At 42.9% G+C, this 17,894-nt stretch overlaps 1 protein-coding gene across 1 annotated transcript; it reads left to right on the forward strand.

Annotated features, from left to right (window-relative positions):
- Nucleotides 1–1,202: 1,202 nt before the first annotated feature.
- gnb3a (guanine nucleotide binding protein (G protein), beta polypeptide 3a) lies at nt 1,203–12,482 on the forward strand. Its single transcript, XM_060920493.1, has 9 exons — nt 1,203–1,269; nt 1,979–2,109; nt 3,788–3,933; nt 4,230–4,293; nt 6,938–7,100; nt 8,444–8,510; nt 8,664–8,865; nt 8,974–9,190; nt 11,864–12,482. The coding sequence occupies exons 2-9, from the start codon at nt 2,053–2,055 to the stop codon at nt 11,968–11,970; spliced, it is 1,023 nt and encodes a 340-aa protein (XP_060776476.1). The 5' UTR covers nt 1,203–1,269; nt 1,979–2,052; the 3' UTR covers nt 11,971–12,482.
- Nucleotides 12,483–17,894: the final 5,412 nt, after the last annotated feature.

Consider the following 17,894-nt stretch of genomic DNA (forward strand, 5'->3'; position numbering starts at 1 on the left):
TCTTTCCCTCTCTCTCTCCCACTCTCTCTCTCCCTCTCTCTCTCTCTCTCTCTTTCCCTCTCTCTCTCCCACTCTCTCTCTTCCTCCCTCCCTCTCTCTCTCTTTCCCTCTCTCTCTCCCTCTCTTCCTCTCTCCCCCACTCTCTCTCTCCCGCTCCCTCTCTCCCTCTCCCACTCTCTCTCTCCCACTCTCTCTCTCCCGCTCCCTCTCTCCCTCTCCCACTCTCTCTCTCTCCCACTCTCTCTCTCCCTCTCTCTCTCTCTCTTTCCCTCTCTCTCTCCCACTCTCTCTCTTCCTCCCTCCCTCTCTCTCTCTCCCTCTCTCTCTCTCTTCCTCTCTCTCTCCCGCTCCCTCTCTCCCTCTCCCACTCTCTCTCTCTCCCACTCTCTCTCTCCCTCTCTCTCTCTCTCTTTCCCTCTCTCTCTCCCACTCTCTCTCTCCCTCTCTCTCTCTCTCTCTCTTTCCCTCTCTCTCTCCCACTCTCTCTCTTCCTCCCTCCCTCTCTCTCTCTTTCCCTCTCTCTCTCTCCCTCTCTCTCTCTTCCTCTCTCCCCCACTCTCTCTCTCCTGCTCCCTCTCTCCCTCTCTCTCTCCCTCTCTCTCTCTCTTCCTCTCTCCCCCACTCTCTCTCCTGCTCCCTCTCTCCCTCTCTCTCTCCCACTCTCTCTCTCTTCCTCCCTCCCTCTCTCTCTCTCTTTCCCTCTCTCTCTCTCCCCCACTCTCCCTCCCTCCCTCCCTCTCTCTCTCTCCCCCTCTCTCTCTCTCTCCACCCTTTCAGCTCTTATCCAGATGCAAAGAGCAGTCTGTAATCATATAAGAGCAGATTTGAGCCAAAAGGCTTCCCTTAAAATCTCACCAATCTGGATTTAAACGCACTCTCAACCATCATCTCTTTCTTGCTCTTTAGTCCAATAATCCTCATCTCTCCATCTCCGTTTCCTGGACTCCCTACTGTACACAACATACTGAAAACACCTTCCATATTTTATTCGAAGCTAACCTGGATGAACACCAAAGGGCACGAAATGGCACAAAACACTATCGGGACATACAGTATGGCACTCGCGTCCACTTTTGAAAAAGATGTAAAATGACACCATTTGACTAATGTCCATGACGGAGCAGTTCCCTCCCTCTGACCCGGCCTGCACCTTCTCCCATTCCCCCTCCTCAAACAAATTTTAGGCAAAGTCATTTGGTCATAAGAGCTCACTAGAGACACTCACACATTTAAACGGCAATAGCAGAAAAAGTGACCTCGCTTTATAAGGTAAGATTTTGCTATAATAACCTACTAAGTCGAGTGTTATCTGTGTTGTTTTTCTTCTTTCTGGATATTTTCATTCTATTCTAAGATGCTGGAGGAATGTAATTCAAATTATTTTTCGAAAGTTCAAGATTTCGAATGCTTAAATAGATAAATGGCACTCCTTCAGAACGAATCAACTTGGTTTCAAATCATTGTGTAACTTTATTTGATACATGAATAACTTTTCTGTTATGTATGTATGAATGAGGTGTAAACTGAATTCCACAGTAATAGTGATGTTGAAAGTGTTTATCGCTGCTTGGAAGACATAAATGAATATGACGCTTTGGGAAGTGTACTGGAGATAAAAAATAAAACCCAAAGGGGTATGGGTTATGACTGTAATCAGTGTGTATTGGTGTTTTTTGTGTATTTTTTAAAAATGTTATTGATGTTTTGAGGACATGTGGTTGGATCAGTGTATGTTTGCGTACATACTTATTTGTGACCATTTGCAAACCAGTTGAGAAGAGTTTGAATTGCAAATGGTCACCTCAGGCAGGGAGAGGGAGTGTTTTTTGGTTTCAATAAAACGTGACCTTCCGATAGCAGTGAGGACTATAGAGTGACACTATATACTGTACTATAATAAAACACTGAGATGAAAAGGATTTATTTCACTGAAATGTATTCGATTTATTTACTTCTACCCTTTATCATGTCCTCACAGAAATCAGTCTGCTCACTCACCTGATCTCACTTCCTGTTCGTCTTCGTTGGTGGCTGTGCCTGACAACTGTTGCCATGGGTGAAATGGCAGAACTTCGGAAGGAGATTGAGAACCTCAAGAACCAGATCTCTGTTAGTACCACCAGTCCAAACTATACTCTCCAACACCACACACACACACACACACACATGCAGCGAGTCGTCTTAATTTTAACATTAAACTGCTATAGAATATAACATCAGGTCATGGTACAGGCATGTTTGGAAATCATGACTTGGCTCTTGACAGCAGCAGGTTCTGTACTAGTACCCAGAAGATTGCGTGTTCAAATTCTCGCACTGCCAAGGAGTCACCATTGTGCCTTTGAACTTGACCAATAATTGCACATCTACATGACAGGATCGTGTTCTTGTAGGTTACATCAGCTTATTTTGAATAATAAAAAAAAATTTCAGCGCAATTTTGATTGGAGTTAACAAATTTTGCTTTTGTTTACAAGTTTTGGGGTTGAATTCTGGGCAAAATGTTCTATTGCTGTTGAAGTTTCGAGATGTTTCACTGCTCCACACACACATCGTGTATCCTATGTGTAAATGTTTTGCCAAGATAAAAAGCGTCCTGCATTTTACGATTCCGGAGATTGCCGAAGCAAGTGGGCAATAATGTGACCACCGTGGGGCGTGTTTGACCTCATTCTCATCATCTCTAGCCGCTTTATCCTGTTCTACAGGGTCGCAGGCAAGCTGGAGCCTATCCCAGCTGACTACGGGTGAAAGGCGGGGTACACCCTGGACAAGTCGCCAGGTCATCACAGGGCTGACACATAGACACAGACAACCATTCACACTCACATTCACACCTACGGTCAATTTAGAGTCACCAGTTAACCTAACCTGCATGTCTTTGGACTGTGGGGGAAACCGGAGCACCCGGAGGAAACCCACGCGGACACGGGGAGAACATGCAAACTCCGCACAGAAAGGCCCTCGCCGGCCACGGGGCTCGAACCCGGACCTTCTTGCTGTGAGGCGACAGCGCTAACCACTACACCACCGTGCCGCCCGTGTTTGACCTACTTTTAACCAAAACAAGTCAGCGTGGGCAAACATGGCGGACTCCGCTCTCCTGCTAGCAGAAAAGAAAAGGAAAGCCTGCCTAGTGAGTGCAACTGTAAGATAGAGCAAGATTAGATGACATCGTTTTTCTGGACAGATACTTAAATCATTCTAGCTAGCACTTAGCTATCTTAGCCTTAGAACACATAGGCTCGACTCTACGGTAGCGAATATGGAGTTACACAACTAATGTTTTGATCTGACAGAGAAAGAAGCGATAACACAAAAGCAGCGACTGAGAAAAGATAGATTCGTCTTTTGTTTCATGGATCAATTTGCGAATGTCAACCACAAATTACATCCCTGCGACTTAAAACTCTCCAATGTCGATGCAGAGTTACGATGTTTTCCAGGCGTCGCCATCTCGGTGTGACTCAGTTCCATAGTTATGCTAATTAGTTCAAGCTCCTCGCGTTCGGCTGTTTCTGTTAGGGCCATACTGTTTACCTCAAGAGGTAGGAAAACGGTCCCAAAACTGAGAAAAGCGACCCTCAGCACATCAAAATGATCACATCTCGTCCGCATGATATTGTTCTTACGAGACGGAGGAAAATGCCATGCACGATTAAAAAAAAAAAAATGTGAAAATTTCATATGACTTTGCAGTCAGTACCTTGAAGTAGTCTGCAACAGTGCCTTTATTTAACATCAGTTTATCATCGTGAACATATTCTCTGACCCTTGACCTCTACAGGAGGCACGTAAAGCAGTGCAGGACACCACACTGCAGGATAAAGTCTCCGGCACAGCAGCACTGGGAAAAGTTCAACTCAAATCCAGAAAGACACTGAGAGGACATCTGGGCAAGGTCTACGCCATGCATTGGGCCTCAGATTCAAAGTATGTACACACACAAATCTGTCAACGCCACTGAAATACAAAAATACCTGCCAGCAATCTGCTGTGTTGCTGCATCGGATCAGACTTTCTGTAAGAGTCATACTGAAAGATGTGACTGAGGAACTGGATTAATGCTCTGACACGCTGATATTGTTGATAAGGATCAGTCAGCAGGCATGGTGGACTATTAGCCTTGTTCAAGTGTCATAAATTAGTTATAACTGAACACATACACTGTGATATAGTCTCTATAGACTCTCACTTTTTTTTTTTTTGGCTCTGTATTTATCCATCAGACTCTGTGTGAGTGCGTCTCAGGATGGCAAACTGATCGTGTGGGACACCCACAGCACCAACAAGGTACTCGGCATCTAACTCTACATCTATATCAATCCCAACTATTGGGAATGAAGTGACTGCAGAGTAGTTAGGCAAGGCGAGGCGAGGCAAGGCAAGGCAAGGCGAGGCATCACACCCTACGTTCTGCATATCAGAATAAAACGACTTAAAAAGTCTATGTCAGTGCAATGTTTTTGTATTGCAAATTTCTTTTAAAAGATAATGACAAATGTGCTAATTTGCATATTACGAGTCTTTTTTAACTTGGATTTCACGTTTTTTCACATACCAGTTTATCAAAATGATATTATTTCACAGAATTGTTTTAAAAAGATATTTTGCCACTTATAAAAAAAAAAAAGATTTAAAAATGCATATTGCATTATCAAACACATACAATATATAATTTAAATCCCATGCTATAAAAGTCAGGAACCATGCACGTGCTGTATGTACAGTACTGTGCAAAAGTCTTCGGCACATGTAAAGAAATGCTGTAGGGCAAAAAAATGGATTAAAAATAATGAAATGAAATGTTTCATTATTAAAAAAAATACTATAAACAGTAAGCAGTAAGCCGTCTATATAATAAGTGGCAAAGTTTGTTTGTTTTGAGCTAACGTCGCCATTTCTCGACAGATTTTCACCAAGTTTGGCAAGTAGGTCCGGGGATGACCTGGAATTTTGCAGATATAAACAAAATTCGTGTATAGGCCCCAGGGAGGTCCGTGGAGGTCACAGCATCCACCCACCCACCCCGTCCCTCAATGCCTTTCACATTACATTTATCAACACAAGCTCTCGACAGATCTTCACTAAAGTTGGCACATAGGTACAGGAGATAGCCACAATTTGGCAGAGCTCAAAAGTTCCATATTTGGGCCCCAGGCGGTCCCTGGTGGGCCCCTGGGTGGTGGATGTTTGGATTTTTGTTTGTCTTGGGTTAACATCACCATTTCTCGACGGAGCTTCACCAAATTTGACATGGAAGTCCGCGGGCAACCCAGAATTTTGCAAAACCTGGGCAACGCCAGGTAACCTGCTAGTAATAAATAAAACAAAGTCAATATTTGGTGTGAGACGACCCTTTGCTTTTAAAAAAAATAGTAGTCTGAGGTACAGTGAGTGCAGTTTGATAAGGAAATGAGCTGTAGGTTTTACTGAGCATCTTACAGAGCCAGCCACAGTTCTTCTGGACACTTTGACTGTCACACTCACTTCTTAATTTTGCCCCAAAACCCAGCAGCCTTCATTATGTTTTCTTTTTTAATCTGAAAAATGGTCTCTTATGTAATATGCTGCTCGGATACAAACTTTTTTTTTTCTGTCACATTTAATTTTGTGCTGGAAAACAAACGTTTGGACTCTAAAATGTTTTTGTATTGATTCAATAATGTAGAAGTTATAAAATAGAAATCTAAAACAAAGTTTGTATTTTAAAAAAAGGGTGCCTAAGACTTTTGCACAGTACTGTATAGTTGTGGTCAGAAGTTTACATACAGTGACATGAATGTCATGGCAATATTTGGGCTTTCAGTGATTTCTTTGAACTGTTCTTTTTCTGTGGTAGAATGATTGTACAGCGTACAGCTTTAATAACCAAAAAAACACTAGAATTTGGTGCAAAAGTTTTAATTTTCTTTGGGTTTTCTGAAATCAACACAGTGTCAAAATTATACATACAGCACACCTCATATTTGGGTAAAATGTCTCTTCGCAAGACTCACCTTGACCAAACATTTTTGTTTACCATGAACAAGCTTCTGGCAGAATTCTGGTTGGATATTTCATGACTCTTCATGGTAGAATTGTAGAGTTCAATTAATTTTTTTTTCTTGGCATGGACTCGACTTACAGTGGTGCTTGAAAGTTTGTGAACCCTTTAGAATTTTCTATATTTCTGCATAAATATGGCCTAAAACAACATCAGATTTTCACACAAGTCCTAAAAGTAGATAAAGAGAACCCAGTTAAACAAATGAGACAAAAATATAATACTTGGTCATTTATTTATTGAGGAAAATGATCCAATATTACATATCTGTGAGTGGAAAAAGTATGTGAACCTTGCTGTAGGTTTTACTGAGCATCTTCCAGAACCAGCCACAGTTCTTCTGGACTCTTTGACTGTCACACTCGCTTCTTAATTTTGCACCAAAACCCAGCAGCCTTCATTATGCTTTCTTTTTTAATCTGAAAAGTGGTCTCTTATGTAATATGCTGCTCAGATACAAACTTTTTTTTCTGTGACATTTAATTTGTGCTGGAAAACGACTGTTTGGACTCTAAAATATTTTTGCACTGACTCGATAATGTAGAAGTCATAAAATAGAAATCTATAACAAAGTTTGTATGAAAAAACAGGGTGCCAAGACTTTTGCACAATACCGTGTGGACCTTTTTCGAAGCCTAACAGCATTAAAGGCACATAGAAAACAGATTGTGTAGAGAAAACAGCTGATAAACATCCAGGATTCCAGGAAAAACGTAAATCTTTATGATGTATGATTTATGAATCATTACACCATCTAATTAAATATAAATACACACAGAATACATGGAACACGTTTTAGGAAACACGTTTTGACAAACACTGTGTTGCAAGTTGAATCAGTGAAATGATGAATTTGAACATTTGACACTTTGTTCTGCACTCGTGTTCCAGGTGAACGCCATCCCGCTGAAGTCTTCGTGGGTGATGACGTGTGCGTACGCCCCCTCGGGAAACCTGGTGGCATGTGGGGGTTTGGATAACATGTGCTCCATTTACAACCTGATGCCAAAAGATGGCAATATTAAGGTCATACGTGAGCTGGCGGCACATACAGGTGCAAACACCTGAATAAATCTTTTTATTCTATCTACATTCACTGGATATGAGCAATCGCGCGCTCCGATTGGCTACTCTACTACTAGGATTTCAGCTCATATACCGTGAGTAGAGAAAAACAAAATGGCTGCGCACATCAAGTCAGATATATCAGTTTGTTATCAAGTATTTGAAAGAAACAGAAATACCTAAAAGAATATAGTCCCCCCGATATCGCCTGTTCCACACTCCAGCCCAGTCAGTGGCAGTAATGTACCTTTACGTTGGTTTGCCAACTATTAAAAACCCCGAAGAAGAAGGAAAACAAAATAGCAGAGCGTGTTACTGAACCAACCGAGGACGAAAGAAAAACTCGACTTGAAAACAAAACCCAAAAAATACACAAAAAAAGCAACAAAATATGGAATAAAAGTATTTGATAATAATAACGTATCTATTTTTATTTTTCAAGGATTATTATTATTATAGCATTTTTCACAAATTGCTCCTGAAATTTCACTGGTTTGTTTACATTCTAAGCAGAAAGTATTTTGTCGGACGTTTTGTATAAAGTTTTTAGTCATCGAATTTGCAAAAAATGAAAACCAAAGTGCTCTGTTTCTCAAAATCCAGTGAATGTGGATAGAATAAAACAGTTATTCCATGAAATCAAGTCGTACACGGCTTATAGACAACTCGGCGCTACGTACCTCATCGGCTATCAACTCATGTACGACTCGATTTCATGGAATAACTGTTAATTATATACAGATAAACATTTCTATTGAGAGTTTGCAGTACTGTTATTAGATCTCAAATTATATCCACTGTAAAGCCAAGGTAATAACTTTGCTTTTTATGTCACAACATAACTAGAAGACCTGTATTGTGGCATGTATTTCAAATGTCTCATCTCATCTCATTATCTGTAGCCGCTTTATCCTGTTCTACAGGGTCGCAGGCAAGCTGGAGCCTATCCCAGCTGACTACAGGCGAAAGGCGGGGTACACCCTGGACAAGTCGCCAGGTCATCACAGGGCTGACACATAGACACAGACAACCATTCACACTCACATTCACACCTACGGTCAATTTAGAGTCACCAGTTAACCTAACCTGCATGTCTTTGGACTGTGGGGGAAACCGGAGCACCCGGAGGAAACCCACGCAGACACGGGGAGAACATGCAAACTCCACACAGAAAGGCCCTCGCCGGCCACGGGGCTCGAACCCGGACCTTCTTGCTGTGAGGCGACAGCGCTAACCACTACACCACCGTGCCGCCCGTATTTCAAATATGAGGAAGATAAAAAAAATGAATGAAAAATGAATTAATTCCCCTGTTCTTTTTGTACGACTTAGGCTATTTGTCTTGCTGTCGCTTCCTGAGTGACACCGAGATCATCACCGGCTCTGGAGACTGTACCTGGTGAGCATGTCATTCTTCTGCACTTCTGCATTGCCTACAACAAATAGGAGCCAAACAGATACTACAATAACATCTTTACATTAACGATCATTTTTGCCACAATGTAAAGGTCAATACTGAGAAAATTAATGATCATCTTTCATTTTTCCTTAGCTGTCTCTGGGACATCGAGACTGGGGCACAGAAGACCATTTTTGCTGGCCACATTGGTGACTGCATGTCACTGGCTATGTCTCCAGATTTTAACTTTTTTGTTTCAGGATCATGTGACTACACAGCCAAAGTGTGGGACGTACGAGAAGGCCGATGCAAACAGACCTTCTATGGCCACGAGAGTGACATAAATGCTATTGGGGTGAGTCTCTTTCTCTCATTCTCAAACACGTGTGTGCGCACACAAACACAATTTTAATTGTCTTCAATTTCAAGCACATTTCAACGAGTCTACTTCCTTCCTCCATAGTTCTTCCCCAATAGTAATGCAGTGATCACTGGCTCAGACGACTCGTCTTGCAGACTGTACGATCTCCGTGGTGATCAGGAGCTGACCACTTACAAGGACTCAGGCCTCATGAGCGGTGTCACCTCCCTCGCACCCTCACTCTCTGGACGTCTTCTCCTGGCTGGCTATGATGACTTCACCTGCAACATCTGGGACGTGCTGAAGACTGAGAGAGTGGGTGAGTGAGGGGAAATGAAAGAGAAGCCAGAGGAGGAGGAAGAAGTAGTAACAAGCAAAGAGACTAATATGATTTACTTGGCTTTGTGGCAAGACTCAGTTTTGCAAAACTGGTAGGAAGTGTCCAAGCCATGAGGAGATGTAACGGAGTCTGTTTATTCAGGAAAAAAAAAAAAAACAATAATCACTGATCACAAGCTAGGAACCAGAAAATATGCAATTAGAAAAAACCACAAAGGCTAAGATTTACATGGGTTTCCTTTGGGTTCTGTTCTCTGATTTCCTAAATCTACTAAAACATACCGGTAGGTGGATCGGCTATGCTAAATTTCCCCCAGGTGTTAATGTTTACGGCATTTGCATGGAACCCTGAGATACACTTGCGTCCCATCCAGGGTGTGTTCCTGCCTCGTGTCCAGTGTTTCCAAGATTGGCTCTGGAATGATCACAACTCTGACCAGGATAAAGCACGCACTTTAAGATTAATGAATGTATAAACAAGAGTTAGGTACCAGGAAATTGAAAAATATCTTGAAAGAAGCTAGAAACTAGAACTACAGTACTACACCAGGATGTGGAACACTTGGATATTTAACAGTTATTCCATGAAATCGAGTCGTACATGAGCTGATAGGCGACGAGGCGCGTAGCACTGAGTCGTCTATAAGCCATGTACGATCAGATTGAGTGGAATAACTGTTTTATTCTATCCACATTCACTGGATTTTGAGAAACAGGGCATTTTTATTTTTTGCAAATTCAAGCAATAAAAACTTTATACCAAGCGGCTGACAAAATCATTTCCGCTTAGAATGTAAACAAACTGGCAAAATGACAGTAGCAATTTGTGAAAAAATGCAATAATAATAATAATTCTTGAAAATTAAAAAAAGATATGTTTTTACTATCAAATACTCATCTCATCTCATTATCTGTAGCCGCTTTATCCTGTTCTACAGGGTCGCAGGCAAGCTGGAGCCTATCCCAGCTGACTACGGGCGAAAGGCGGGGTACACCCTGGACAAGTCGCCAGGTCATCACAGGGCTGACACATAGACACAGACAACCATTCACACTCACATTCACACCTACGGTCAATTTAGAGTCACCAGTTAACCTAACCTGCATGTCTTTGGACTGTGGGGGAAACCGGAGCACCCGGAGGAAACCCACGCGGACACAGGGAGAACATGCAAACTCCACACAGAAAGGCCCTCGCCGGCCACGGGGCTCGAACCCGGACCTTCTTGCTGTGAGGCGACAGCGCTAACCACTACACTACCATGCCACGCTATCAAATACTTTTATTCCATATTTTCTTGTGCTTTTTTTGTATTTGGGGGGGGTTCTTCTTCTTTAGGGTTTTTTTGACATTTGGCAAACCAACTTAAAGGTGCATTACCACCACCGACTGGGCTAGAGTGTGGAACAGGAAATATTGGGGGGAAAATGATATTCTTTTAGCTATTTCTGTTTCTTTTAAATACTTGATAATTTACGGGGTTTTGCTTTCGAGTCGAGTTTTTATTTCGTCCTCGGTTGGTTCAGCAACACGCTCCGCCATTTCGTTTTTCTCTACTCACGGTATATGAGCTGATAGCCTAGTAGTAGAGTAGCCAATCAGAGCGCACGATTGCTCATATCCAGTGAATGTGGATGGAATAAAAGGGGATGCAGCTCAATACATACACTACCGTTCAAAAGTTTGGGGTCACCCAGACAATTTTGTGTTTTCCATGAAAAGTCACACTTTTATTTCCCACCATAAGCTGTAAAATGATGGCGGCACGGTGGTGTAGTGGTTAGCGCTGTCGCCTCACAGCAAGAAGGTCCGGGTTCGAGCCCCGTGGCCGGCGAGGGCCTTTCTGTGCGGAGTTTGCATGTTCTCCCCATGTCCGCGTGGGTTTCCTCCGGGTGCTCCGGTTTCCCCCACAGTCCAAAGACATGCAGGTTAGGTTAACTGGTGACTCTAAATTGACCGTAGGTGTGAATGTGAGTGTGAATGGTTGTTTGTGTGTCAGCCCTGTGATGACCTGGCGACTTGTCCAGGGTGTACCCCGCCTTTCACCCGTAGTCAGCTGGGATAGGCTCCAGCTTGCCTGCGACCCTGTAGAACAGGATAAAGCGGCTAGAGATAATGAGATGAGATGAGATGAAGTTGTAAAATGAATAGAAAATATAGTCAAGACATTTTTCTGGCCATTTTGAGCATTTAATCGACCCCACAAATGTGATGCTCCAGAAACTCAATCTGCTCAAAGGAAGGTCAGTTTTATAGCTTCTCTAAAGAGCTCAACTGTTTTCAGCTGTGCTAACATGATTGTACAAGGGTTTTCTAATCATCCATTAGCCTTCTGAGGCAATGAGCAAACACATTGTACCATTAGAACACTGGAGTGAGAGTTGCTGGAAATGGGCCTCTATACACCTATGGAGATATTGCACCAAAAACCACACATTTGCAGCTAGAATAGTCATTTAGCACATTAGCAATGTATAGAGTGGATTTCTGATTAGTTTAAAGTGATCTTCATTGAAAAGAACAGTGCTTTTCTTTCAAAAATAAGGACATTTCAAAGTGACCCCAAACTTTTGAACGGTAGTGTATATTATTAATATATTACGAATGTTATGCTATTATCATTCTGTGTAAATGTTGGATTTCTATCCGCAGGAACACTGTCAGGCCACGATAACCGAGTGAGCTGCCTCGGTGTGACGGCTGATGGAATGGCTTGCTGCACAGGATCCTGGGATAGCTTCCTGAAGATCTGGAACTGAAACACCTTCTGAACAACTCAAATATCTTATAAACAAAAGAGGGAAAATATGATTCAGGGAAAAAACTGAATGGGTTTAAAATTGGGTATGTGGGCACAGAGAGAGAGACAGAGGTGTTTGCACTTGAGACCACCATCTCATATACGTATAGGCACTTTTTTTCTGAAAGAAATTATGCAATAAACTACACTAATGACAAGTGATATATAGGATTGTTCAAATATTACAGGGACCACAGTGCACTGAGTAACTGCAGGAGGCACTTTTCAGGTAATTTTGAAAGAAAACCAGTTAGATGAATGTAGATAAAGTAGTACTGGCTGCTCTTATACTGTTACTAGTGCATAGTACTTTAAGAATGGACTGAAACATACCCGACAGAATGAGTGATACGGCTAATGTGTAAATAATGCAAACGGTTACAGGAGCTGCCAAAATACATTCGCCGTACATGTTTTTAAAATCAAGCTATAACCTGTTTGCTTTATAGATTCATAATGAGCTGTAAGTTTGGAAAATTTTGTTCGATATTAGATTTTAGATCTGTATTTATCTGTATTTACTTTATTTTAAGTACATGATATTGGTTACATTTGATTAATTTGGCATTAGTCCTTTTCATCAAATATCATTATTCTTATATTATTACATATATATATTGCCTATATACATAATACTTTGGAGAATTATTTCACTATCCTTGTCTTTTCCACTATATGCCATTAATAAAAGACAGCTAATCATGGTCATTCTATGTTTAATCTTTTTTATCCGTCAATATATCCAAATGCCCAGTCGGTTTGAGATCTGGGGAATCTTGAACTCTTTGTCTTGTTCCTCAAACCATTCCTGAACAATTTTTGCAGCCTGTCGGGGTGCATTATCCTGCTGAATGAGGCCACTACCATTAGGGAATACCATTGTAATGAAAGGGTGTTGGGCGGCACGGTGGTGTAGTGGTTAGCGCTGTTGCCTCACAGCAAGAAGGTCCGGGTTTGAGCCCCGTGGCTGGCGAGGGCCTTTCTGTGTGGAGTTTGCATGTTCTCCCTGTGTCTGCGTGGGTTTCCTCCGGGTGCTCCGGTTTCCCCCACAGTCCAAAGACATGCAGGTTAGGCTAACTGGTGGCTCTAAATTGACCGTAGGTGTGAATGTGAGTGTGAATGGTTGTCTGTGTCTATGTGTCAGCCCTGTGATGACCTGGCGACTTGTCCAGGGTGTACCCCGCCTTTTGCCCGTAGTCAGCTGGGATAGGCTCTAGCTTGCCTGCGACCCTGTAGAAGGATAAAGCGGCTAGAGATTAGATGAAAGGGTGTACTTGCTCTGCAGCAATGTTTAGGTGGGTTGTACATGTCAAAGTAACATCCATATGAATGCCGGAACCCAAGGTTTCCCAGCAGAACATCGCCCAGAGCATCACTCTGCCTCTGCCAGCTTGCCTTCTTCCCACAGTGCATCCTAGTCTTCTGTGGGATTGGACCACATGGGCTAACCTTTGCTCCACACACATCAAGGAGACTTGGGTGCTTGTGACCCTGTCACCAGTTCACAGGTTGTCCTTCCTTGGACCACTTTTGGTAGGTACTAACCACTGCATACCAGGAACACCCCACAACACCTGCCACTTTGGAAATGCTCAGACCCTGTTGTCACAATTTGGCCCTTGTCAAAGTCACTCAGATACTCATGCTTGCCCATTTTTCCTGCTTCCAACACATCATCTTCAAGAACTGACGATTCACTTGCTGCCTAATATACCCCATCCCTTGAAAGGTGCCATTGTAATAAGATCAATGTTATTCTATCCACATTCACTGGATATGAGCAATCGCATACTCGGATTGGCTACTCTACTACTAGGCTATCAGCTCATATACCATGAGTAGAGAAAAACAAAATGGCGGCGCATGTTGCTGAACCAACGGAGGACGAAATAAAAACTCGACTCGAAAACAAAACCCAAAAAAGCAGGAAAATATGGAATGAAAGTATTTGATGGAAAGAACGTATCTTTTTTTATTTCTCAAGAATTATTATTACAGCATTTTCCACAAATTGCTACTGTCATTTCGCCGGTTTGTTTACATTCTAAGCGGAAATGATTTTGTCACCCGTTTTGTATCAAGTTTTTATTGCTCGAATTTGCAAAAAAATACAAATAAAAATGCCCTGTTTCTCAAAATCCAGTGAATGTGGATAGAATAAAACAGTTATTCCACTCAATCTCGTCGTACACGGCTTATAGACAACTTGGTGCTACATGCCTCGTTGATTATCAGCTCATGTCCGACTCGATTTCATGCAATAACTGTTAATTATTCACATCAACTGTCAGTGGTTAAAATATTATGGCTGATGTCTCCAAAGGCCATGCAAGCACTCCATGGCGTCTCCTATAAAATGCTCCAGGAGGAACGTCATTTTGCGGCATCGCATTGTTCCAGGAGAACAGCTGGGGACTATCTCAGTGAGGTTTTTTTGGACAATTTCGGTGGGTATGCATGCAGAGTCTGGAATTTTATTTTGCAGGGTTAATCCGCTGATGTTTAGGAGCTCATTCCAGTCAAAAGCCATGTCTCCAAAGTTTGCATTAGTGCACCATGAGCTCTCTGGTGCAGCATTGCTTTGTTCCAGGACGACAGCTGGGAATTCCTTCTGTGAGTTTGTCGTTGTTTTGTTCTTCACAGTATCTGTAGAACTGTTGACATTTCAGCTGTGCAGATCCATGATAGATAGATAGATAGATAGATAGATAGATAGATAGATAGATAGATAGATAGATAGATAGATAGATAGATAGATACTTTATTGATCAGGAAGGAAATTTAGAATGGAGCCACTGGCGTCTGTGCCAGAAACGGAAGTAGCCTGGGCCAGAACATGGGCTGGTGTATGCAAATTTTGGGGTGTGAATATTAAAACTGAAGTCAGTAGGATTGGGAAAAGGGTGGACTTAGCTTGAAAATTTGAACAAGTACAACTTCCAGGTTGGGGCGGCACGGTGGTGTAGTGGTTTGCGCTGTCGCCTCACAGCAAGAAGGTCCGGGTTCGAGCCCCGTGGCCGGCGAGGGCCTTTCTGTGCGGAGTTTGCATGTTCTCCCCGTGTCCGCGTGGGTTTCCTCCGGGTGCTCCGGTTTCCCCCACAGTCCAAAGACATGCAGATTAGGTTAACTGGTGACTCTAAATTGACCGTAGGTGTGAATGTGAGTGTGAATGGTTGTCTGTGTCTATGTGTCAGCCCTGTGATGGCCTGGCGACTTGTCCAGGGTGTACCCTGCCTTTTGCCCGTAGTCAGCTGGGATAGGCTCCAGCTTGCCTGCGACCCTGTAGAACAGGATAAAGCGGCTAGAGATAATGAGATGAGATGAACTTCCAGGTCCATCCCCCTCCCTCTCCGCTGCACTCCAGTCCTGCCTCCAAAGCCCCTCCCTACAGAGAAGGCTAAAGTTCACATGCAGGCTAGCAACCATGGCAACTGAAGTTGTCTGATACCAAAAATCCTTTCAGGTGTTCAGGAGTGAGCGAATGCGTGGGGAGGGGGCTGACTACAACATGTGCACAAGCAGTAATTGACACTGTAAGCACTCCTCCTGACTCTGGTTGTCTTGATTTGGGCACACTGGATTCTTGCAAATGGCATTAGGAGCACTAGGTGGAAGCACAGGAGCCTGATTCTTTCACGGATGATCTGTGTCATGTACTGCTGTCAGGATGTAGTGACAATTTTAGCAAATATGACAAAACTTTATTTTTATACAGATTACCTGCTGCAGCTTTAATGGGTCTGGACTGTTATGAAACACTCCAGGATTTTGGATGCTGTAGGCCTGTTTTACTGCCCTCTTTTTCATAGGCAGGATTTGCATTTGAAAGAGGAGACAACAGTTTTTGAGGTTCACGGTATGTCAGTTCCAAGTACCGAACAGTTCTTTCTTAACTATGGCCAAGGGAAACAGATTTCCATTCTATGGCACCTTTAAAAATACATCAATACACCAGCTTCCATATTACTGGACTAAACAGATTAATAAATGTAGGACATTTTTAAATAATAACTTGTTGATAGTATTGCATTAGTAATGCTAATTCACAGATTCCACCTACTAGAGCTTATCAGATTGGCCTGTGCCTTGGAAGCTTGTTAGACAAAGCCGGATTTAAAAAAAAAAAAAAATGTTCACTCAAGCCCCTTTCACATACGAAACCCACTATTGTATGAAGTAAACACAACATCCATCCACCATCTGTAGCCACTTTATCCTGTTCTACAGGGTCGCAGGCAAGCTGGAGCCTATCCCAGCTGACTATGGGCGAGAGGCAGGGTACACCCTGGATAAGTCGCCAGATCATCACAGGGCTGACACAGAGACAAACAACTATTCAAGCTCTCATTCACACCTACGGTCAATTTAGAGCCACCAATTAGCCTAACCTGCATGTCTTTGGGGAGCGCAGGTGGCCAAGTGGTTAGAGCGCTTGACCGCTAAGCGAACGATCCCCGGTTTGAGCCTCGGCTCGACGGGGATCTGGGGCTCGCTCCCTGTCCACCCAGCAGTGAATGGGGACCTGGTGGAAACACTGGGGAAGCTAAGGGCGGCAAGGAAAGGAACTGGCCACCCTACCTCACTATGCCGATGGCCCAGGACGAGTGTGCTCTCTAACAGGCACTCCCCCAATGTACGAAAACGTATATGGGACTCTCTTTGCATGTCTTTGAATCATAGGGGAAACCGGAGCACCTGGAGGAAACCCACGCGGACACGGGAAGAACATGCAAACTCCGCACAGAAAGGCCCTTGCTGGCTGCTGGGCTCGAACCCAGAACCTTCTTGCTGTGAGGCGACAGTGCTAACCACTACACTACCATGCCGCTGTAAACACAACATGGAACAGATACATTTTCTTTCCCACTCAGTCCTCAATAACAGAAAAGTAACGGATATCGTGTATTCCCACCTGACTGTATTTAACGAATGCAACAGAGCGTGAACCTCTGCAAGATGTGTAAAACAGGTGAGATACAAGCGAAACACATGACATACAAGTCCCAATGCAGCAAGTCCATTGTTCTGAAAACCCCAAACTGAGACATGAGCTAGTTAGCAACATGGCACCAGTCGAGCGGCATCACGTCTCTGTTGAGCGTTCTCTTTCCTGTTTCTGAACATTTGTTTTATTCAAGCAAAGGCTATTCATAACATTTTTGCTTATATTTACTGTTTGCTTGTTGTTTTGAGTTTGCCGCTGATTGCTTTACATTGAGGCACTATGAGTAGTTCCATCGCAATATCACTATCGTGACCATCAGCAACATCACGGCTGGTCACAACACAAATCTGATGGTTCCATTTCCCCATGGAGCTGGAAAAAAATGTTATCAGGTCACATTGGGGGAGAGGGATAAATTAATGGTTTGACTTTGCCATTTTACTCCCATTTTGGCACGGTGGTGTAGTGGTTAGCACTATCACCTCACAGCAAGAAGGTTCTGGGCCCAGCTGCCAGCAGGGGCCTTTCTGTGCGACGTTTTTCATTCATTCATTCATTCATTTCATTTATTATACAGGAATTTTTAAAAGTAACAGACAGTTACAGTTTAAAGGGCCTGGCTCAGCTTCAGCTGATTTTCAGCAGGTTCCTGTTCTGCAGCACATAAAACAACAGGAGTACAAAACACCAACACCAGACTGACAAGTATAGACACCACAATACAGTACAATAACAGCACAAAAACGTGGGACAAGGATAAAAGTAAACAAAAGAAAACAATATTACCCAGACATAAATCAGTTAAGGTTTTGAATAATGTCAGTGTGTGTAAGTATGTATGATGTGTTAGTGGTTGCAAGTATAACTATTCAGCAAAAGAAATATATAAGCCTTTTTAAAATGAGTAATAGATGGTGTTATTCTGATGTGATGTGGAA

Source organism: Neoarius graeffei, chromosome 5 (genome assembly GCF_027579695.1).
Source record: "Neoarius graeffei isolate fNeoGra1 chromosome 5, fNeoGra1.pri, whole genome shotgun sequence".
In the NCBI taxonomy this organism is placed as follows: Eukaryota; Metazoa; Chordata; class Actinopteri; order Siluriformes; family Ariidae; genus Neoarius; species Neoarius graeffei.